The 24,603-nt window shown below is 33.9% G+C and overlaps 1 protein-coding gene across 2 annotated transcripts in view; it reads right to left on the bottom strand.

Annotated features, from left to right (window-relative positions):
* Positions 1–24,603, bottom strand: part of Itgav (integrin subunit alpha V) — a 73,287-nt gene that overhangs the window by 8,877 nt on the left and 39,807 nt on the right. For both annotated transcript variants that reach the window (XM_015481133.2, XM_048808135.1), the window contains 13 exons: positions 22,564–22,609; positions 20,796–20,903; positions 18,470–18,528; positions 16,564–16,718; positions 14,327–14,464; positions 10,445–10,512; positions 9,331–9,478; positions 8,718–8,810; positions 7,124–7,203; positions 6,662–6,742; positions 6,114–6,219; positions 5,343–5,501; positions 4,422–4,535 (listed from right to left, as the gene is read on the bottom strand). In XM_015481133.2, the coding sequence (XP_015336619.1) occupies positions 4,422–4,535; positions 5,343–5,501; positions 6,114–6,219; positions 6,662–6,742; positions 7,124–7,203; positions 8,718–8,810; positions 9,331–9,478; positions 10,445–10,512; positions 14,327–14,464; positions 16,564–16,718; positions 18,470–18,528; positions 20,796–20,903; positions 22,564–22,609 (1,355 nt within the window). The remainder of the gene's footprint in view (positions 1–4,421; positions 4,536–5,342; positions 5,502–6,113; positions 6,220–6,661; positions 6,743–7,123; positions 7,204–8,717; positions 8,811–9,330; positions 9,479–10,444; positions 10,513–14,326; positions 14,465–16,563; positions 16,719–18,469; positions 18,529–20,795; positions 20,904–22,563; positions 22,610–24,603) is intronic.

The following is a 24,603-nucleotide window of genomic DNA, read 5'->3' as shown; positions in this document are numbered from 1 at the left end:
AGTTTTATAGTTTTCATTTCATGTGGATTGGTCAGAGATAAATTATGACAGAGGTGTCATAATTTGACATGCTAGCATTCCAGAAAGAAATGGGTAAATGTGTCACAGGGCTATCTGGACAAAAATCATTTTAGGAACTGCAAGAGCAGTTTTCAAAATCTGGAGGTAGAAACATGCTGTGGTGGTTCAATGAAAAGCCAGGTGGGCACGTAAGCACAGGGGGCAGGCAGAGAGGAAGAGCCAAGTCATGATAAGCTTAAAGGCTTTGTAGGCTCTGGGTTTTTTTTGTTTGTTTTTAATTTTCTTTTTAGTTAGATGGGAAGGCATTGGAGAGACATAACCTGACTTATATTTGAAAGAATCACATGGATTCTATGTGATGAATAAACTGTAGAGGGAAGAAGGAAAGTGTTCAGGGACCAAGTGAGGATTTAACAATAGTCGAAGCAAGAGAAGGGATCAGATTCTGAATTATTTGAAAATAGATACTAACTGACTTGGCTGAAATGTAAGATGTGCGATTTGAGAAAAAAGAGTAGATGCAGGTTTGAACAGAGAATGGAGTGGATATTTACTCAATATGGATCACTACGGAAAGAGCAGAGTTCAGAAAATTCCAGGGTCTATTTTTATTTTTTTTCTTTTATTACAGCATTATAGTTTTATATAATAATTGGGTTCATTTTGACACAGTCATGCCTGCATGGAATTTGATTTAATCCATTTTAGTCCCAGGAACTCTCCCTTTCCTTCCCTTCCTCCTTCCTCTACTTTGTTCATCTTCCTTTCACTCACTTATTTATTTTTGATTGGTACTTTATAGATATACATAAAGGAGGAATTCACTGTGGTATATTAACACATGTACACAGAGTAGGTTTGTCAAATTCATTCTGCATTTCCTCCCCTTTCCCATCCACTCTCCCTCCCTCTTGACCTCCGTCTAACCCCACTGGTCTTCCCTACATCTTTATGATATTCGACTTCCCACTTTTCTTCCCTTACTTTGTTTTAGCTTGTGCATACGAAAGAAAATGTTTGACCCCTGATTTTCTAAGTCTGGCTTATTTTACTTAGCATGATGTTCTCTAGTTCCATCCATTTACTGGCAAATGCCATAATTTCATTCTCCTTTATGGCTGAGTAAAACTCCATTGGGTATATATAACACATTTTCTTTATCCATTCATCTATTGACAAGAATCTGACTGGTTCCATAATTGGCTATTGTAAATTCTAAGGCTATAAACATTGATGTGGCTATATCATTATAATATGCTGATTGTAGTTATTCTGGATAAATACTAAGGAGTGGGATAGCTAGGTCATATGGTGGTTCTATGCTGGTCTTTTTGAGGAATCTCCATACTGCTTTCCTGAGTGGTTGTACTAATGCACAAACCCATCAGGAAGTATGAGTGTTCCTTTTTGCCCACATCCTCACCAACATTTACTATTATTTGTATTCTTGATAATTATCATTTTGATTGGAATAAAATAAAATGTCAGTGTAGTTTTGATTTGCATTTCCCTGATTGCTGGAGATATTGAGAATTTTTTCATGTATTTGGTGGCCATCTGTGTTTCTTCTTCCTTCTCTTTTTAAAAATATTTATTTATTTAGTTGTAGTTGGACACAATACCTTTATTTTATTTATTTTTATGTGGTGCTGAGGATCGAACCCCAGGGCCTCGCACATGCTAGGCGAGCACTCTACCATTGAGCCCCAACCCCAGCCCTGTGTTTCTTCTTTTGAGAAATGCCTGTTTAGTTCTTTTGCCCATTTCTTGATAGGATTGTTTTTTGATTATTTGGTTGTTTTTTGGGTGTTGAGCTTTTGGGTTCTTTACATATTCTGGATGTTAATATCTGGACAGAGGAATAGCTGGCAAAGATTTTTCTTCCATTTTGTAGGCTTTCTTTTCATGCTCTTAATTATTCCATTGCTGTGAAGAAGCTTTTTAATTTGATGACTTTCCACTATTGATTATTGGCTTCAATTCTTGACCTTTAGATCTTCTTCTTAAGGAAATCAGTGCCTACACCAATATGATGGAATGTTGACCCTATGGTTTCTTCTAACATTTGCAAAGTTTCTAGTATAATTCAATTCTAATTCAAAGTCTCTGCTCCACTTCAATTTGACTTTGTGCAGTGTGAAAGGAATCTAGTTTCATTTTTCCTACATACAGCTATCCAGTTTTCCCAGCACTATTTGTTAAAGTGGCTACCTCTTCTCCATCATATATTTCTGGCATCTTTCTTATTTATCAGATGGCTGGAAGTGTGCGGTTTTGTCTCTGTCTCTTCTATTCCATTCTATTGGAATTCATATCTATTTTCATACCAATACATGCTGGTTTTGTTACTATAGCTCTGTAGTATAATTTGAGATCAGATATTGTGATGTCTCCTGCATTACTCTTCTTGCTCAGGATTGCTTTGTCTATTCTGGGACTCTTATTCTTTAACATGAATTTTAGGATTTTTGTTTTCGGTTCTGTGAAGAATGTCATTGGTATATTTGGTAGGGATTACAATAAGTCTATATATTGCTTTTGGTAATATGGCCATTTTTTTTGAACACATAAATTTTTTATACCATTATTTTATTTGTTTACTTTTATGTGGTGCATGCCTGACATGTGCAATGCACTGGGTTCGATCCTCAATACCACATAAAAATAAAATAAAGTTGGGGCTGGGGGTGCAGCTCAAGCGGTAACACGCTGGCCTGGCATGCGTGGGGCACTGGGTTCGATCCTCAGCACCACATAAAAATAAAATAAAGATGTTGTGTCCACCGAAAACTGAAAAATATATTATAAATAAATAAATAAATAAAAATATTGTGTCCACCTAAAAAACTAAAAAATAAATAAATAAATATTCTTTAAAACCAGCTACTATTACTTGTTTTTGGTCTGCATTCGCATAAAATATTTTTTTCCATCTTTTTACTTTCAGTTTATGAGAATGTTTGCCTATGAGATAAGTCTCTTACAAACAGTATATAGTTGGATCTTATTTTTTAATCCATTCTGTCACTCTATACTTTTAACTGGAGAGTCGCAAGCATTTACATTCAGTTGTTATGGATAAATGGTTGTTATTTCCTGCCATTTGTTGTTGTTATTGTTATATTTAATTTGGTCTTGATTTTCATTTAGTTGGTTGCTCTTCTAAGATCTTCATCTATTTTGGAGCTTAGGGGCTAGTTTTTGAGTTCCTCTGTACAGTATATCTTTAAGTATTTCCTATAAAGCTGGCTTAGTTGTCATGAATTCTATTAGTTTATGTCTACCACTGAAAGTTTTTATCTTTCTATCAATTCTAAAAGATATCTTTGTTCAATACAGCAGTCTTGGCTGGCACCTGTTTTCTTTCAGAGTCAAGGTATAATTTTAGAATGAATTTTACTATTAGATGTTTAAGAGAAGTTCTAATAGGTTTGTTGGATATTGGATTCTAGAGTTCAATACAAAGAATTAGGTTAGAAATATAATTCAAATTCTTGTGCACCAGATAGTATTTACAGCCATGAGACTCAATAAGATCACCTAGTACAGCACTATCCAAAATAACTTTCCATGATGACAGAAGTCATCAATATAGAGACATGTATGCTGCTTGATAGAAGAGCTGCTAGCTTCACAGGACTGTTGAACTCTTGAAATGTGGCTGGGATCAACACTATCAGTAGTATAACCAGCACAGATCAAGTGAATGAATGTAGGTGAAGCAGAGAAGAAATCTGAGATCTGAGTACTCTGTAGGTTAAACGTCTGAAAATGGACATTAAGGAGCAGCTAGAGGTGGCAGATGGACAACCAGAAGAGAACAGCATCCTAGAAGTAATTAAGTGAGTCAAAAGTCACTGAGTGAGTGAACTAGGTGAAGATGAAGAAGGAACACAGAATTGATATAAAAGTAATTAATGATTGCTACTCAACATAAACAAAATCCAAAGCTTCTTTAATGGGTGGTGGTTTGCAGGTCTGCTAATTTTCAAAAAGTTAACGATGAACTCCTTTAAAGCATAGTCATAGCATGAGCTCACTCAAAAAAATTTAACCATGTTAGTTATTCTAACATTTTCATTGAGGCCTTCTGGGTTCTTTCTACAGTATTATACTAAAACCTCAAAGATCAGGGTGAGACCAAGAAAGAGGGCAGTTAAAAGAACCAGAATCAGAAAAATAATTTGGAACATAAAATATTCTTATCAGCAAATGACAAATCACTTAAAAATTTGGCATTAATTTGACTAGGAAAAAGAAAATAGGAGGACTGAATAGTTTAAAATATATGTAGTTCTTTCAAGCACAGCTGCTGTTATTTTTGAAATGTTCTTTGTCATCAGTCCTTTAATCACATATTTTCAAATGTTTATAGTTCATGTACTTGAAATGGCACTTACCAAAGTGTGAACATCTCCTTCACTAAGGGCGAGATCTCGCTTTGTGATGAGATGGTTCCGGTCACCTTGCCCAGCAATTGTGTCATTCTTTTCAGCTGTTTGCAAAGATGAGATCTGTATTGCATTGCAAAAAGGTGATAAATAATAATGGAAAAATTTTATATCGACATTTTGACAAAAGGCTCTTATATACGATTATGCATGAAAATTTGGTGTTACAGAAAATTCACCAGTTAATATGTTAAGAAGAGTGAGGACAGAAAATATAGAGTCTTTAATGTGTCTTTTAAAAATTAGCTATCCCTAGCCATTACTGTCTCTCTCATTGCAAAACTAAAATGGAAATGGATGAAAATACATAGAAACAGCCTGAAATTCTAAAGTACATCTGTGATGAGTATGAATTTTGAGCATATTTTTTAGTTTTCTTAACTTTCCTTGAACCATGTTGGGCAATAGCTTCTTACAGAAATTTATGTTCTAGGATGATGATGACTATGTCTTAGAGCATATTTTTATATTCTATAAAATGATATTTTCATAGGTCATGTAAATTAAGAAAATCACAAGCAAAATGGCATATCTTATTCCAAAGATACAAATTCCAACAAAAGAACAGTCTTCAAACAATATTATACACTGGATAAACTAAGATGTGATGCATCCACGGTCAAATCAACTCACTTAAGAGTATCTTCCAAGGCTTAATAAACACTCCATAAATGTGGTTCACTAGGACTTCACAGAATTCATTATTAACCATTTTACAAATAATCTAATTCTTAGTGTACTGGTTATGAATTATAATATTTGGGCAAAGCCTATGCCATAAAATAGCTGTTCTATTCATGCATTCCACAGGTTTAATAAGAAAGCAATAAAAAGTAATCATAATGAAGAGCTGCTTAATAGCTTGGTTACCTTGATTCTCAAAGGGTTGATCTCCATATCTGAAGTACAGTTCATCGGCCCATCGATGTCATAATGAAGGATGTACAACAAAGTGTTGTTGTTATATTTATAAGGCCACTGAAGATTTAGCATGGCTTTGCTGAATGAACTGGGACCATTGTTTCTCAGCTAATGAGGAAAAGAAATGTAAATACCTTGGGCAAAAATTTATTCTATAATCCTTCCCATGTGCCAACTTCAGAAATCATATCAACAACAGGATTTGAGTAACAGCAGAGTTGCCACAAATAGACTCTAAATTACAACATAATCTTATACAAAGAATATCAAACTCAACATTTGTCTCTAGAGTAACAGGTATCAGGATGAAAATATAAACAAAAGAGTTAAATATTAAAGAGTTATTGATAACAAAAATTTTCAACCTATAGAAATAAAATTGTGATTATTTACTATAGGCATTTTCAATTTTTAGTCAGAACTGCAAAATGCCCATGGGAAAATACCCAATGACCTAATTCTTTCATTCAAGTAGAATAAATTGGTTTTAAATAACAAATTATATCAATTACCTTCTTTAAACACTTAAAGCTTTTTATCTACTAAAAGCAAACTTATAAACAGGGAAAAATTCAAAGAAATATAGGTACACTATAGGTACATACTAAATCTATCCAGAGTTTACATAAAAATTACATAGCATTGATTTTAAAACATAGCTTAGTTGTTCTCTTTGTTGGCTCTCTCACTAGGTTTCCCTTAAATCCAACAGCTGCAAACCTCATAAATGTGCTGAACAACTGGTCCAACATCTTCTTCAGTCTCAGGGTTCTCCTTGTGCTCCCAATTTGGAATCGGAAGAAAGATATGATCAGGACTTGAGACTCTAAACAATGACCAAAGAAAACCTACCATGAATATCAAAATGATATGGTCAGTTCAATTTCAAAACTATGCTGTATTCAAATGAATAAAATTAGACCTAGTAACAAAGAATCTTAAAAAGAAACACTAGAGAATGCACACAGATACCATAGCTGCTATTAAATCTACACATAACAGGTAAATTGGAAAGTCAATTTGTGCAAAATCTCAATAAGCTTATTTTGAGCATATTATTGTCATGTCTTGTTTCTTTTCAGAGGAATGGCAAATAAATATTTGGGGTTTTGGAACATATCCAAGATCTTTTTTAAACAGAATCTCCTGCCTTAGTAAAATGTACCACTAACATGGAGTATTTATGATCCAAAAGAAGGTTGAGTTTCACAGTTACATTTCAAAAGCAATCATGTCAATAGGATACTCAACTTAGTAATCATACTGACCCTCTTATCTCAACAGCAGCTATAACAGCAAGGTCAACTCTGTAAGATACAACTGGGCTTACTTTGTCAAAAAGATTAGAGCTGAAAAAGAAAAAGAACAAATTTAGAACAGAATTGGATAGAAACATCATCAAAATCCTATTGAGGCAAACCCAGCAAAACTAAAAATGAATAGATTCAAAGCAACAAAGAAATGAAAACCTTCTAAGTCAAAACAATTATTTTTGATAGCATTTAATTCCCAGAAGATGATCAAGTTTTATTTTTTAATGTTTAATTTTGTCTTACAAACTCAAAAATTGACAATATTATTCTTAAAATATAAATATTGATTTTAAAAATCCTATAAAGTACTGGAATTTTAACCTATCCTATTCAAAAATATTTAAAGTATGTTATATAATATATCTGTAACACATTTCCTCAATAGGTATTACAAGGTAACACAAGGTGTTTTCATACCTTTGGATTTGTAAATCAAATTTCACAGAAGTATCCATCTCTGATTGCTGGTGAACACTGAATCGAAGACCAGCTAAGAGCTGAAGGAAAAAGGAACAGATGGTAATATTAGTCAAAGTCTAAAAAAAAGTGAGAAATTTCAAATCCAATATCCAAATAAAAACAAATGTTCTAAAACACACTGTTTATAGTAAAAGTGAACACAGATAATTAAATATGGTTTTCTGTTGAATCTCTTATTTAAGATACAATCGATAATGGAACCTATTTAACAACAATTACTAATAATAATTACACCTCCTTGTGATATTAATTATCTTTCTAAAATGTGCAAGTAAATGTTTGTTGATTCAATTAATTAGACACAATGATTTGTGCCTAAGTCTGGCCAGAACCAGAATTGCTCCTCCTCTCACCTTTCACAAACCCCTCAGGTACCAAACATCCTAATTCCTGCCTGTCACAAACAAATGAGTCAAGGTAAAAGAAAGAAGGCTTCTTGGAGATAATACAAATGATACAAAAAAAATGGCACCTCCTGGGAACTGCCTCCTGCTTTCCACTTTGGAAAGCCTAGAGCTGACAACCTGGAATAACCAGGAACTCTCTACACTGAATGGGCTGTGAGTGAAAGATCTAGAGAAAATACGGTTACAAAAAAATTAAAAAGATGTTCTGTTGTTAACGACAACTTTGAGTACATACAAAGTAAAAGGACTGATCAGAGTATTTGTTCAAGCCCTCTTCCCTAGACACCATGCACGTAAAAACAATGAGTTTTAGAGAAATATACATTTCAAGAAATATGAAATGTTTAGCTCCAGAGTGAAACAGATCTCAAATTGCCAATATTAATGTGTCATTAAATAAATTAATTGTATTGTAAAAGCAACACTATGTAGACTGTCATATGTTTTCCTTTATACTGAAATATAAGAGGTATGTTTTGTTTCCTTTTTAATAGGTTTGGGAAGAGACCCATTGGGTGTTTGCTTCTTTTCAAGCGCCTATGCTCCCTGCTCCACCATCTGAAGAGGCCTGATCCAACTCAATTTCCCTTTGATCTTCTGTGTGGGACCTGTAATACATGGCTTCAAGTTAATAAGTAGATTCTATCTCACCTAAGAAGATAGTCCTGATATTTGCCAGAGTAGTTTTTGAGGATCCATTAAAGCATCACTTTAAAATACCAAAATTAAAATTTCAGTTCCTTTTTTTGGTTTTTGTTTGGGTTTTTTTGTTTGTTTATTTGTTTCTTGCTAGGGATTGAACCCAGAGCCTTCTACATGCTAGGCAAGCACTCTACCAACTAAGCTACCTCTCCAGCTATAACAGTTCCTAATCCATGTTCTCATCCATTTACTAAACTAAAGGCAGCATCAAAAGCAGATTATTGAGTACGGTACAATAGCACAACTCATTATTTTTGTATCTTGTTCAAACTGAAAAGAACTCTGTTAATTATGATACTCAAAATCAAAAACCAAATTAAAGACACCGTTTTGAAATGTTTTTGATGTTGTTGTTTTAATACTATGAACAAATGCAGAGAACAGCAAAGTATTCTATAACCCACTCGATTAAAATATCTTACTTGAGTTCCAGCCTTCATTGGGTTCCCCAGGTCACATACCACTTGGCGGGTTTGGTTTTCTGTCTTAAATGCACAGGAAAGTCTTGCTAAGTCCTTTGTTAGACAAAGAAAAAGGACGTGAAAAGGAAAATAAATTAATGGCTAAAAAAAAAGTAGAAACCACAAGATTATAAAGTTACAACTGAGTATCATGCAGTTAGATATTAAATTTATTTTTTTAGTGAAAAAAATAAATCTCAACAAACGTGGAATAAGAAGTCAGAACTATGTGTGATTGCCACATATAAATGCACAAGTGTTTCTGAAAGATCCCTAGAGGACTTACATACATAACCATAGTTCCTCTGACAAATAAATTGATGGACAGGCTTAGACACTTTATCTTTCTGACCTCATTTTCAGGCACTTAGCAAGCAATTTTTAAAATGTCGTATCAATGCATTATGTAAAGTATTAGGCTTAAAAGGAATTACATAGAATAGGCACTCTATTGTCTAGCAATTCAGCCTTAGGTAGAATGGCTAAGCTGTGTTTCACTAAATAGGGGAGTAGCTCATTAATGTTAATAAGACCTGTGAGTGCATTTCAATTTTTAAAGAGGTAGCTTGCTTACTTCACTGTTTCGGACAACCCCAATGAAATCAGCCTGCGGTGGCATGGAAATGATGAGCTCAGCTTCATAGGCACCTTCTCCTTGATTCTGAGCCTTAACAATCAATGTGAGAGGGTTGTCGTCTCCAATATAGATCTTCTTTTGATCACTGAAAGTTAATGTGAATTTAGACAGTGAAAAAAGACTACATGGGGAGTGTATGGCTGTTCAAAGAAACAAGAGATAAATACACAGACAGCCCCAACATGTTCAACAGTGTCTCAAGATATTTTAAGACTTCTTCACAGTTCAATAGAAAACAGAAAATAGCATACTGGGAGCAAGTCCAACACTTTTCTCTGTAAAAGAAAACATTAATGCCATGATGCCACTAATAAATCACTGGCTTTCATATTTATTACTGAAGTAATTTTATATCTCTGCATGTACTTTTGGGATGGGGGGGGGAAGGATGGAGACTGAACCTAGGGCCTCACACATACTAGGCAAGCACTGAGTTTACATTCCCAGCTATTTTTAAAATTTTGAATCAGGGTCTCACTAAATTGCCCAGACTGGCCTCAAACTGGTGATTCTCGGGCTTTGGCCTCCTGTGTAGCTGGGATCACATGTATGTACCACCATGCCTGGCTCAGCATGTACTTTTTTTTTTTTTGTGGTGAAGGGGATTGAACCCAGGGTCTTGTGCATGCAAGGTAAACATTCTACCAACTGAGCATATATCCCAGCCCTGCATGTAAATTTTAATCCCCTAATTTTTTTTTATAAAAGCATGATTTTTTACAATAATCTTTTTAATGTATATGCTATAAAACATGGTAAGGATGTGCTTGAGTCAAGAGTATTCCTACAATGAAGTATATCTTTAAGATGACATATTACTTTGTGATAGTATCCAAAGCTAAATGGTCACAAATCTGTCAAGCTAGGCAACTAGTAAAAACAAAGTAGATATTTTTTAAATTCAAGATTAATAGCTTTATTATTATATAAAATCATGTATTACCCCCTAATATAACTAATTCTCATTAAAATATTAGTACTTTGAATAGGAAAATGTGCTCTGTGATTTGAATTTCTTATGGTAATGTTTATTGTTTGGAGCAAAACTTACCTATTTACAGAAACTTCTAGTTTGGGTTTACAGACATTGTCTTCACCACAGTCAAGTAGAATATGAGCCTAGAAAAAAAATATTTATTTATCTACATGAAAAAAAAAATATGCAGGTTGCATATGCAGTGTATATCAGTACATATGTGTATAGACATGCATGAACCCATGTGTATTTATATACACTCATCAACTTGTTTGTATACCTGAATAAAAAAAAATCATTTATTTATAAACAGGTGGGTGTAGCTTGTTAAGAATGAGAAAAAAGAATAATATTAGTAGGATACAACATAACATTTGGACTTTTTAGTTTTATCTCACTTTAATTGCTATTTTGAAATAAAATCTGGTATAGAAGTAATGATTAAAAATTGAGAGATTCATTTTTGTTTTGTTTGATTTGTTTTTTGCAATACTAGGGGTTGAACCCAGTGCTGCTCTACCACTGAGCTACATCCTTGGGTCTTTTTTATATTTTGTTTTGGGACAGGGTCTCACTATATTGCTAGCCTTGAACTTGTGATCCTCCTGCCTCAGCCTCCTGAGTAGCTGGGATTGCAGGGTGTGCACTACCATGCTAGGCTGAAGGTTTTGACTCCGCTTACAACTAAGTTGTGTGAACTTAAGCAATATAAACCCCTAGAATTCCTCACTAAAGAGTGTGCCCTCTGTCAATGTCATGGAAATATGGCTACAAAAGACAAAAGAATAAAGAACGGAAAATATACTGGAGCCATACAACAGGAGGACCAAAGGGGGAAAGAACTGGTCAAAATGATGCAGCATGTCCATGGCCATTTAGAAAGAAAAAAAGGAAAAGGAACCAGAAGTGTTAGAATGACCAGAATAGGTACAACAAGAAAAATCTGAACTTTTCCTTATCCAGGCCTTTCCAGGAGAATGTGCTGGATAGAACAGTATGGAAAAAACCCAAAGAGAAATAATGGAAGGTGCAGAATATGTTGGATAAGATGTGAAAACAGGAATATAAAAATTGAGAAAAGAAGGAAGGAAAATTCTTGGTTTGTCTACTCTTAATATATAAAGGGCTTCATACCCAGAAGCAGATGAAAAGAAGAGAGAAAAGGATTTAAAGGAAAAGAATAATGAAAGGAATCATTTAAAAACAGGTGATGATTGCATACTTCTAAGTCACAAGGGAAGTGCAGTTACCTGGAATAGAATTACTTGATAGGAATGCTAATTGCCAATTTAATTGGGATGAAACCCCAAAATATATGGAATTAATTTAATTACTAGATGCAAGCAGTTGCCATAAGCATCAAGAAAAAAGAAAAGGTCAGGATTGTTAGGAGAATTTATGGTGATTCTGTAAGTCACACAAAGGAAATCACTGCTCAGTTCAGGAATAAAGGGTGAATTTTGTGCATAACAAACTCATGTAAGTTGTGTATCTGAAGTCTGGAATAAGAAATTTGTATAAAAATATTAATAAAACTGTGATAAATGAACACATAGCTAACTACCACTTTGCAGGGTAGGAAAAGAACTAAGCTGGCACTGGAGCTGTGGTTAAAACATTATCAACAGGAACACAGCATTCCTGAATGACTACAGAATAATTAAGTGACAATGTACAGAAGAAAAGCAACAAACAAACAAATAAACAACCATGTTACCAGAAAAGATAGTTTCAGAAGTGGAAACCCACAAAGCAATGTCTTCTATGTCCAGAGAACCAAATCTCTACAGTTATATACTTAATATCTCTCCTTTCTTTTTTTTTTTTCAACTACTGGAGATTGAACCCAGAGTTGCTCTACCACTGAACTACATCCTTAGCCCTTTTTATTTTTATTTTGAGATGGGGTCTCACTACATTGCTGAGGCTGGCCTGGAACTTATGATCTTCCTGCCTCGGCCTTTAGTTGCAGGGATTACTGGCATGTGCCACCATACCTGGAATTATACTTAATATCTTGGACTAAGCAAGAATATGATATATATTTGAATGAAAAAAAAAATCGGATAACCATTCCTTCTGCAGAAACCACTGAATCTCCTACTGCAAAAGAGGAAGCTTTTGATCTGCACTAATATAAGTAGCCATGTAGAAGCCAAATGTGGCCCTTGAGCACTTGAAACTTGTCTTGTGTGACTGAGAAACTGATTTTACTTAAAAAACTGATATTGAAATCCCTTAGTAAAAAATTTTTAGTATGTTTAGAATAACTTGAGTATGTATATCTTCTTCAATTATAAATTATATGAATTCTAAATAAACAAAAAATTTTTTCAACAAAAATTTAGCATCTGGATTTATATGTATTATAATTGTACAATATATTCTGGATTTTGAAGAAAGTAAAAAAACAGAATGTAAATAGTTTGCTGACAATTTTTAAATTGCTTACAAGTTAAAATTATAATATTTTGGATATTGTTATGGCTGAATTATGTTTGCCCAAATTGTATGTTGAAGTTCTATTCCTCAGTACCTCAGAATGTGACAGTATTTGAGATACAGTCTTTAGAGAAGTAACTAAAATGATGTCACTAGGGTAGGCCTTAATCTAATATTACTCACCTGTGCTTCTTAAATGATGAGTCTAGGACACAGACACATGTAAAGGAAACACCACGTGAGAACAGAAGAGAAGGTGAGCATCTATAAGCCAAGGAGATAGGCCTTGGAAAAAAATCAACCCTCGTGACCCCTTGATCTTGGATTTCTAGCCTTCAAAATTGTGAGAAAATGAACTTATGTTATTTAAGTCCCTTACTCTATGGTACATTGTTGTAGAAGCTCCAGAAAACTAATACATACCTATTATTAAAATTAATTTCTAATAAAAATTAACTTTGAAAGATAGCACAATACTGACTGACAGACCTTAAGAGGCATAGAGATCCACTTCTAAATTGTTAATCAACATAACACTGTACACCTACCAAATTAGACAATATAAACACAGAGCTATATATAACAGGCTCTCTTGAAATAGATAGTATAAAATAACATGTGATTACTGATATACAAAATGGATTATTAAAATATAAAAGTTACAAAACACTAAACATTTTTTTAAAAACTTTGCTTTATGCTGTAGTTATATAGTCCTCTCAAATTACCCCCTAAAAAACCAAAAACCAAATGAGCAAGTTATGAGATCCTTTAAAGGAAAATAAAAAAGAAATGACGAGGGGCTGGGGTTGTAGCTCAGTGGTAGAGTGTTTGCCTAGCATGTGTGAAGCACTGGGTTCAATCTTCAGCACCACACAAAAATATATAAATACAGGTTAAAAAAAGAGAAAGAAAGAAAATAGAAAGGTCAATCTATATTTAGTTTAAAGAATTTTATGGGGAAAAATATCAATCCAAAAATATGAACATATTATAAAAGGAAGAAACAGAAAATAACAATATTTAAATATATTTAAATACATGTTTTTCACAGGTTTTTCTAAAATTAAAATATCAATCCGAAGTCTTATGTTCTTGTACTTAGCCTATGTACAGAATGATTATATACTATATATGCATATTGGTGAAATGTGTAAATACATATATACCTATATATATACTTTAAAAACAAAATGTATATTAAAGATGTGTATCAAAGGTATTTAGCAAAATACTAAAACGCTATGTAAAGAATGGAGTTTTGTTGTTTTCCTTGAATTATTTTATTATTTTATGCATATGAAATGTGACCCTGGCTTTTTCTGCACACAACTAAGGTCAGAGTGGATTTAAATATGTCTAACAGGAAAGTTCACATTTCTACCCCTCTGACTTATTTAACTAAACATCTACCAACATTATAAAAGCAATCCCTTATGATATTTAAGAACACAAATTATAAGAACTTAATAAAGATCCCAGTATGTAGCAGGAGCACACTGGGAGAGACAGTACCTGTCGACTGAGGTTAGCAGGGGTGAACTGGTTCAGGATGGGACGCAAGCCTGTGGCATCAGCGGCCGTTCTATAATCCAACCGATACTCCATAAAAATAGTAATTGGAGTAAGTTTGTCTCTAAATTCAGATTCATCCTAGAAATGGAAAATCTTCACATTAAAGATGGTATCAACTTAAAGTATCTGGAGAAATCTACAGGTGCACATCACAAAGCCAGCTAATTCTATGAAGCTAGTCTAATTAATACCTCTACTTTTCCTCATTCATTTAAATTAAATGGCACTGAAGGATATACACTTACATTTACATTTTGCTTCTGTGACATCTAGACATTGTGATATGTAGTATTTTCACAATGATTCAATTATATATTTCCAATATAATCTCTTTTTGACCCTTAAGTTATTTAAAACTACATTTCCTAGGAACTCAATTTCCTAAATTATCTTTTTGCTATTGGTTTCTAAAAACTGTTGTTACCATTTGGATGTTAAGTGTCCATGTGATAAAGGCCTGGACGCTAGGGAGGCACTACTGAAGAAGTGGGGAAACCTTTAAGAGGCCTGGCCTAGCTAGTGTCAGGTCCTCAGGTCACTGGAGATGCCCTTGAAAGGGACTGTGGGACCCCAGTCTCTTTCTCTTGCTCTCTGCTTTCTGGCTATGAGGTGGGTGGTACTGTCCTGCCTCATAACTTCTTTCAGAATTACTGCTTCACTGCAGCCCCAAAAACTACAGGGTTGCTCAACCAATCATGGGCTGAAACCTTTCAAACCTTTTCTTCTTATACGTTGATTACCTCAGGTATTTCTTATAGTGATGGAAAGATAACACAAGTACATTGTGATCAGATACCATATTTCCTATGATATCTCTTTGAAATGTTTAGATTACCTTTATGGTCTATACATGTGTTGAGGGCCACAGACAAGTCAAGATGGCACCTGGCACTTTGTCAGGAGGAGTGGTTTGAGAAGTAACGCCAGCGAGCCATTAAGATGATGGAGATTCCTTAATGACTGATTGCTTTGTCTAGATTATGTCAATTAAGTTAAGCTGTGTATAATTATTAAGATGATGATTCCTTAATGACTGATTGCTGTAACTGGATGATGCTAAATTGAGTCAAGCTGTGTATTCAGTTATGTATAAATACCTCTGCTGTCCTACAATAAAGCAGCTCCTGCTGTATCAACCTTCACAAGTTGCTTGTCACCCCCGGTTATTTTGCCCAGCCAGACTGCGGCATACATGATCAATTTTATTCCTGATCAATTTCTACATTCTCGAATTATTGAGTTTCAGTGCTGAATTCTATATGGGTCTGTGAAATAAACCTGTTAACGATTCTCAATCTTCTAAAGCTTTAGCGATATGTTTGCCTTCTTTTTAAAATTTCCATCTTTTATCTGTGGAAGCAGTTCCCCTAAAATATTCAGATGAATATGAACCACATTCTTTTGTGATATGATTAAGGGAGATCCATGAATATTAGTAATAAGAACTACCTTTGATTTTTAGATTCATGCCAGACTATGATTTTACAACATGTAAGTATCTTATTAAATACTTACAACAAGAGAAGAAAATTGATATTATTAATACTCCCTTTTTAAGGATAAAGAAATTTGGGTTTTGATAAGTAACTTGTGCAAGGTCACATATTGAAAAGAAGTAGTTACAGGTCACCCTGACCTCCATAGAGTCTTTTCTTTGCATCTTCTCTTGCTGTAGTCAAGATGTACCTCCATCCTAAGGACACTTTAGCTTCATGAAAGCGTCTAGACCTAATGAAGGAGTCTCAGATTGCAGAAGGCCCTGGAGAGTCTGAATCCCTAAGCTGGTGTCTGAAATTCCTACTCACTCTCTCCCCAGTGCCCATCCTTGCCAGCAGCTTAGGCTCAAAATTTTGCTTTCAACTCACAATTCAGATTGAGCTCAGGGGTTTAGTTGATTGCTGACTTTTTGGACCCTGGAGATTTCCTTTACTGTCTTGAGTCCAGCAACATTTAATAAATATCCTTATCATAATTCATTCAGTAATATTGTTGTTGAAAGGCCATCTGCAGTCTGCCAGAAGTGAGATCCATGACTTCTACTGTCAGGTTTGACGCTTGAAAGAGCCAGATTTCCTTAAGCATATTTTTTTGTGCTCTTCACTTTGGAAGTCATTTAGTTGAAAATGAAAAAGTAACAATTAAAAAGAAAAGATAACAGAACACAGATGAACTCTTACCCGCAGATATGCTATCAGCTCTTCACACTGCATCTGTCCCCCTCTAGAAATTGTCATGTTCTTGGAGTGACCCGGGGACCTGTTATGGAGAAACAGTGCTCGCCGAATTGCTCCCTTTTGCTTGAGTTTATCCAAAAGAAGCTCCACCTGGAAGTCTATATAAATCAAAGGATTTATAACCAATGTATTCTTTATGGACTTACCTCTGTCCTAGATATCTAGAATTTTCATGTCAACAGAGATATTTATTTCTGAGAAGTGATCTGCTTAAAATTCATTAAAAATATCTTTTAATGAGGGACACTACAACATATTAACACTGAATAAATTTACTATAATAATTAAATAATTAAGCCAACCATCCCCGAAGCAATATCATATGTAATTCCAAATAACAATGGCAGTAAAATATAAAAGGAAAAATTCTTTTAGTTTAAGCTGTAGGAAGTCCAGGGGGTGAAATATATGTGAATTAAGACTTTCACTCTCGGAGGAGGATATAGCTCAGTGGTTGAGTAACTGCTTTAGTGTGCCTAAGACCTGGGTTCAATCTCCAGCATGGGCAAAAAAAAAAAAAACTTCTGCCATTAATCCAAGTGACAAGACTCTTTGTCGATTTTGATTAAGTACTCATTAATTGGAAACCACGTCATATTAAAACTATGGTAAACAATTTGTACCAATTGAAATTCCTCCTTTGAAGGAAGCTACCATATCAAATGGTCAGATAAACATGTCCCTCATGAAGTAAGTGACTGTTTGATGGGTTAAGAATCACGTAAACATGACTGTGCAGAGTTGGAAGCACAGTTGTTACAATTACCACTTTCTAAAATTCAGTTCTTTAAGTAGTTTCTTAAAAGCAGATGAGAGTATGAATTTTTAACACAACAGCTCTCTTTTCAAGTTTCTTTAAATACTGATTGACTTTCATTTCAAATTTAGGTGAAAACTCAGGGCTATTGTGATTCATGTTTGGTTCTACTCAGTCACACTGCTCTCCTTGCAGTCTCTCAAACACACAGACACACTCCTTCCTTGGACTTCTTTTTTTTTTTTAGTTGTTGATAGACCTTTATTTTATTTATTTATTTTTCTGTGGTGCTGAGGATCGGACCCAGTGCCTCTCACATGTTAGGCAAGTGCTCTACCACTGAGCCACAACCCAAGCCCTTCCTTGGGCTTCTTGAAATTGCCATTTCTTCTGTGTGAACCACTCTTCTGTTCCTGCAGGTCTCTATAGAGAAGTTACCTCCAGTGAGGTCCTGCTGGACTCACTCACATGAACACCTGCCCAACGGCTTCAGTCCTCCTCTTTGCTTTGTTACTCATTAGCACCTGTCACTATCTGATGCACTGGCAAATTCTGGCAATATTGATTAATATCCCTACTTTGCTCTCAGGGTCACATCAATTGTTTTAGGAAAGGAAGTACACTCTACTGGGTAGATTAAATTTAGTGAAGAAAACATTTTCTCCTCACTATTCCTAAATCATCTCTATTTCTAAGATAGTTCGGTATTTCCCAGAAATATAAAGCTAAATATCTCAGTCTACTGAGATATCTATCATCTACTCATAGCAAGGATACTCATTCCCCTCAGAGTTCATCTTACATCATTAAATGCTTACCTTTCTAAAAGCTGTATTTATATATGGTGTGTTATATTTGCTATTTTGTGGGCTAGTTTGCACACAATGTCCATTAATAAATATATTATTTCTCAAATGTATTTACTGGCTTAATAGTTGCCAAAGTAATTAGGCTGCCATCTTAAATGTGTTTAAGCATAAACATTTAGTTTAAAAACAATAACAATTTGAGTTACTAAGTATCCTATAACATTTTTAAGTGCTGTATATGTAAGAGTATTAAAATACTTTTGATTTTTCATAGGACACTTACTAAGTTTCCTTGGAAGTGCTCCTTTGCCATCTGCCTTTAAACAGAACCTGACATTAAAACTGTAGGAAAAGAAAGCATATACATGTAAATCCTATAATCCAGCGTAGATATATTTAATATCATTCAAATCTCACATTTCTTATACACTCATCCCTTGTTATCTGTAGGGGATTGGTTCTGTGAACTACCCTTCAGCCTCCACAGATACCCAAATCAGTAGATGCTCGTTAATAAAACAGCACAGAATTTACATATAACCTACAGATATCTTCTTTCATACTTTAAGTCATTTCTAGATTACCTTTAAGTCATATCTACTTATAATACCTCGTACAATGAAAATGCCATGTAAATAGTCATTCTACTGTATTGTCAGGGAATACACAATAATATAGGAAATAATAAGTAAAAACTAAAAGTATGTACATGTTCAGTACAGACGATAATTTTTTTTTTTTCCTATCTGCAGTTGGTTGAAACCAAGAATGCAGAAACGGCAGGTGCAGAGGGCTGATAGTGCATAGTTAAGGCCAGGAAGCCCGGCATCTTTCTTCATGTCTTAATATTGTTCTTAAAACATGAAACTACCCAGACTAACCTAACTCATTCTTCAGTAAGTTAAACATGTTTCCTTTCAGGGTACCTCGATGAGAAAAATAATTTCCTAACCTCCATTCAAGTTTACAGAACCTGTTGATAAATCTAAATAAGGGAAATGCCAGTTTAGATTTAAAATAATGTGTTCTATAATAAAAAAAAAAATCCACTGAAGCATCCTTTAATTACCAAGCTTCTCTAGAGGATGTGCTTTACAATATCTTAACAGGTCATGAAATCAGTGTAGTTGGCTGTATCCAGCATCTTAAAAAAGTGTATACAATAAAGAAAGTTGATGTAAGTAATGGGTTTATAGGATTATGGTGCAAGGTTTATTTCTAGCTGTGTACCATGGTCAAAATTAGATGAAAGCTAGTACTTCAATTAGTGCATTTGAAGCCTTCTAATTATTAGCATAATTACAAGCATATTATTAGCATCATCACAGAAACATAAAAAATGAGTGAAGGAAAGAAAGGCAGTAAAACTAAAAGCCAAAATCTTGAAAATAATTTGATTAACAATCAATAAAAATTAAGAGCAATTATTATGGAATGATTAATGTAATCCCATGAATAAACTAAATTTTTCAAGATTTTAATGACCATAAAAATTCAAAACAAAATCAGGAAAATATCTATCATTAGCTCTTTTTAAATAAAATTTTCCTGTTTACCAATCATTGTCCTCTTCTTCTATAATTCTTTGCAATTTTTCTGTGCAAGTAAAGAATGTGAACAGTGTTCCTCTAAGTGATGTTAAAGTACACAGGGCCAAAAACTTCCAATAGTTTTGTATTTATTTTCACATATGAGAAGGATATTGTCTTTTCCATTGTGGGCTTTTTTTTTTTTTTACTTGTAGATGGACACAATACCTTTATTTCGTATTTTTTTTTCTTTTAATGTGGTGCTAGGATTGAACTCAGTGCTTCACATGCATGCTAGGCAAGCGCTCTACCACTGAGCCACAACCCAGCCCTCTCCATTGTATTTTTAAAATACTTTGAGATAAAGTATGAGTCAGTTTAAAGGAAACTTAGGAAAATTATAATACAGGTAGAAAGAAAATATAGCAAATATCCTGAGTATCACACACATGATAAACTTGGAAAACAATGGGGCAGAGAAGTCAGACACTAGACTTATGAAATAATATTGTATTTTTCTTTGGAAACCAGAAAAGAAACAAGTAAAAGATCAAAATATAAGGGCAAAGTAATTTTACCATACAGCCATACAGATTTGAAATCTGAAAAAAAACATCATCTTTTAAAGATTTCATTTAAAGGGTTAGGTTTATGGCTCAGTGGTAGAGCTCTTTCCTAGACTATGGGAGGCACTGGGTTCGATTCTTAGCAACACATATGAATAAATAAAATAGGTCCATCAACAACTAAAAGAAAAAAAAATTTAATTAAAAAAAGATTTCATTTAAAAGGGCCTGTTTAGACAAAATCATAGAATTTGCAGGGAAATGGATGGCATTAGAGCAGATTATGCTAAGTGAAGCCAGCCAATCCCTAAAAAACAAATGCCAAATGTCTTCTTTGATATAAGGAGAGTAACTAAGAACAGAGTAGGGACGAAGAGCAGGAGAAGAAGATTAACATTAAACAGGGACGAAAGGTGGGAGGGAAAGGGAGAGAGAAGGGAAATTGCATGGTAATAGAAGGAGACCCTCAGGGTTATACAGGGGAGGAGGTAGAGANTTAAACACATATCCTTACCAGGAAACTTTGAGAGCTGTCCCAGGCAATGGGCAGGTTTTATTGTCTTGATTTAAAATGCTAGGGTATACTTCAAGGCCAGCATTTACGGTGATAACAGGTCTGGCCCTGTTTTTAAAAAAGGGAAGAAAAAAAGTTCAAACTTAGAAGCTGAAACTTGGGTTGATCCCAGCATTTTAGATTCACATTCACCATGATACAGTAACATCTAAAGCATTCTTTCTAAGAGCAAAAAACATTGAAACAAACTTTTAAGTGTAAGATGACCAACTGCCTCGGTTTGCCCAAAACTTTCCCAATTTCAGCACTGAAAGTCCTGCATCCTGGGAAATTGCTCAGTTCCAAGAAAAGCAGGACAATTGGCCAACAAATCTGAACTCAGTCCATTAAGTAAGTTACAAGGTCCCTACTTAATGCAATGCAACATGAGTGTCATAAATCCATCTGTATTGACATAAGATAATCTCTAAGATACATCCAAGATGTAACTGTAGTAAAAGGAAAAGAAAATCTCACAATAAATAAAGAATGTCTACAGACACACATACATTTATGCACATGATCTCTTTTAATACATGAGTATTTTTTGTAGGACATACCTAATAAACTAGTAATTGACATGAGAAAATATATTTTTATTCTATGATCTTTATGCATTGTTTGAATATGCACCACATGCAGGTATTACTTCATTAGCAGCAATTTTAAAGCTAAAACAATAAAATACAGTTAAGCACTCCTAATTTAAAAAAAATCCAAAATCTGAAACTTTTTGAGCACAAACATAATGCTCAAAAAGTTGTGGATTTTGAACCATTTCATATTTCTTATTATAAGGGATGTTCAACTGGTAAAGTCTATGTAACTATTTCAAAATTAGAAAAATTCTAAAATCTGAAACATTTCTGATCCCAAGAATTTCAGATAAGGTATTTGCAACCTGTAAATATAGTTTTCCAAATTCCAAACATCCAAGTTTACATCTTGTACAAAAATACAGTAGACTCAAGTCAATGAGATTGCCTCAAAATGACAAATCCCTGAAATCTGTAAGTACACACATTCCCCCAAAGCTGTAATTAGGTTGAGCCATCACAAACTCTACCACCTAGCATCGATGTTAGGTTTCCTACCATGCTTAATCTCCATCTGTAGAAATATTAAGCTACTTGAGATACCAGTTGATATTCTATGAGAATTGATGAAATAGAGAAAACTGGTAATATATATGAAGTTGGAAAATAGAGAAATATGAATTTTTATACATTTTTCTAACAAAAAATATTCATGTGGGGATCCATTACATAATCACTGTGGTCACAGAATACTGGGCCACAAACACCAGGCTGGTTTCCTACCTCTTATAGGAAAATACAGCCTATACATTTGATGTGGGGAAGGGGCTCACAATGGAACCCAGGATCTGGTACCTGCTGGGTTAAGTGCTCTACCACTAACAATATATCAGCCCCTATCCATACAGTTTTTAAAGAGAAATGAAAAATATAGGAGAATGTCTCTGAACAAAATTTAAGGACAATAAGCAAAAACTCTGAACATTTTTCTAAATAAAAAAGTCTATACTGTTCTTTTCTTTGAGACTTCCTTGTATAAATACTCTTTACCCACAGCAAATCCTGAATAGAAAGAACAAACAAGTTTTATCCTTACTCTAAGAAAATTAAAACTGAAATTCAAACACTGGGACTTAACTAAAAGAATTTTTTAAAATTCAAAATATTCCCATAGTACAGAACATGAAACATACCTGTATAACACAGCTCGATCTACACCAAAAGCTCCTACAATTAAGTCTTAAGCAAAAGCAAAAGAATATGTTAGTAATAATAATTGTTTTTAAAGCTTATGTATCATTCCAGAAATGCTTAATGCACATAAGATTTAAACATTTTCTCAAAACTAAAAGGTTCTAAGATAAGATATATGAGGATAAAACACTGGAAAACTATAACAAGTGTTCATCATTGCAAATGCTCATCATAAACCAGACTTTCATTCAGGTAGATAAAACCTTTTTCTTGGCTATTTCATAAAAAGAGCACCAAAAAGGAAGTGTATAGCCAGCAAACATATACACTCCCCCAAAACAAAAGCTTTACAGATACCTGTGTATTTATACTTTTATTATAAAATTTTCCGCCAGTTCTCTTGTTTTAGAAACAAAACCAAGAAAGCACATATACATATGTTGAATATGATAGCAGGCAGCATTCAAATCAGCAAGAATAAAATACATTAATTTTTATACATAAGAGCATAACTGGTCAATGATTTAAAAAAACTGAAACCACAGATGCATTTTACAATATATCCAAGTTCAATCTAAGGAAACCTTTTCTAAGCAGAGAAGCATACAAGAGCAAATAAAGACAGACAGATTGAATTATATGAAAATTCAAAACATCTTTATGCCAAAGACACAAACATGACAAACTGGGAAATGTATAAAAGAGCTAAGAAGTTAAAAATTGTCAATATTTAAAGCACTGCACAAGTTTAAAAATGAAGGAATGAAAGAAAGAGAAATTGCATCTCAATTGAAAAGGAGAGAAAAAAAACATAAAAAGGAAATTCCAAAAGTAAGTATACAAATAAACAACAATGCTTATCTTCATTAATAGTTAAAAACTGTTAACTGAAACAACATAATATTATCTGTGGCTCAGGAGGCTGAGACAGGAGGATAATGAGTACAAAGCCAGCCTCAGCAATAGTGAAGCATTAAGCAACTCAGTGAGACCCTGACTCTAAAAAAATACAAAATAGAGCTGGGGAGGTGCTCAGTGGTCCAGTGGCCCTGAGTCCAATCCCAATACCAAAAATAAATAAATAAATAAATAATAATATAATACATCTACTAGGTACTCCAAATTATTTTAAAAGAGGTGCAGTGTGGGAAAATGATTATTTTTTTACTGCTAGTGTTTTTGAAAAAGTTGACAAAAGCCATTTTGTAGAGGAAATGGGATTATTTTTTAAGGCTGTTCATAAAGTACACATCTTTGACATACCAATTCTAGAATTTTGTCCTAAGGAAATATTCAGTGGTATGCAACAGAATGACATGTAAAGATATAAATGCCCTCAAATAAGGTAACATTAGATATGATATAGCTATTTATTAGAGAGAAACATAAAATTTATGTTTTAGAAGAAAAATAGGGGAATTGTTTCTGATACTTTAAGAAAAAAAAATATATAATAAAAAGTTTACAAAGCATGATTCTGCTTTGTTAAGAAATATGTATGAATGCAAGCCAGGCGTGGTGGTGCATGCCTCTAATCCCAGCAGCATTAATCCCAGGAGGATCAAGGGTTTAAAGCCAGCCTCAGCAAAATCAGGCCCTAAGCAGGTCAGTGAGATCCTGTCTCTAAATAAAAATGCAAAAAGGGCTGGGGATGTGGCTCAGTGATTAAGTACCCCTGGGTTCAATCCCTCGTACCAAGAAAAAATAATAATATGAATGCATAGGAAAAAATATGCTTTGCTGTATTTTCTAAAAGTTCTATAACAAATATTTTATTATAACATACAACTGGAAATAATGCCAATTTATAGATAAGAGTAAACTTTATGTCTTATTTCTAGAAACCTTTCAACATACTTGTATATTGAGCTTCTATTAACTATTTCAACAACAAAGGTGATCTACATTCTCTCATTTTTTTAGAATAAAAAGAAGACCTATTTTGATCCTGGATTCATTGTAATACTCCAAGTATATAAGAGCCTGAAAAAGGTTTTGCTTGTTCTAATGGACTAACCCAGTGAGCAAGTTTGGGCAAA

Source organism: Marmota marmota, unplaced genomic scaffold (genome assembly GCF_001458135.2).
Source record: "Marmota marmota marmota unplaced genomic scaffold, marMar, whole genome shotgun sequence".
Taxonomy (NCBI): Eukaryota; Metazoa; Chordata; class Mammalia; order Rodentia; family Sciuridae; genus Marmota; species Marmota marmota.
Note: the sequence above shows the minus strand (reverse complement) of the source record. Positions and strands in the feature narration are given on the sequence as shown.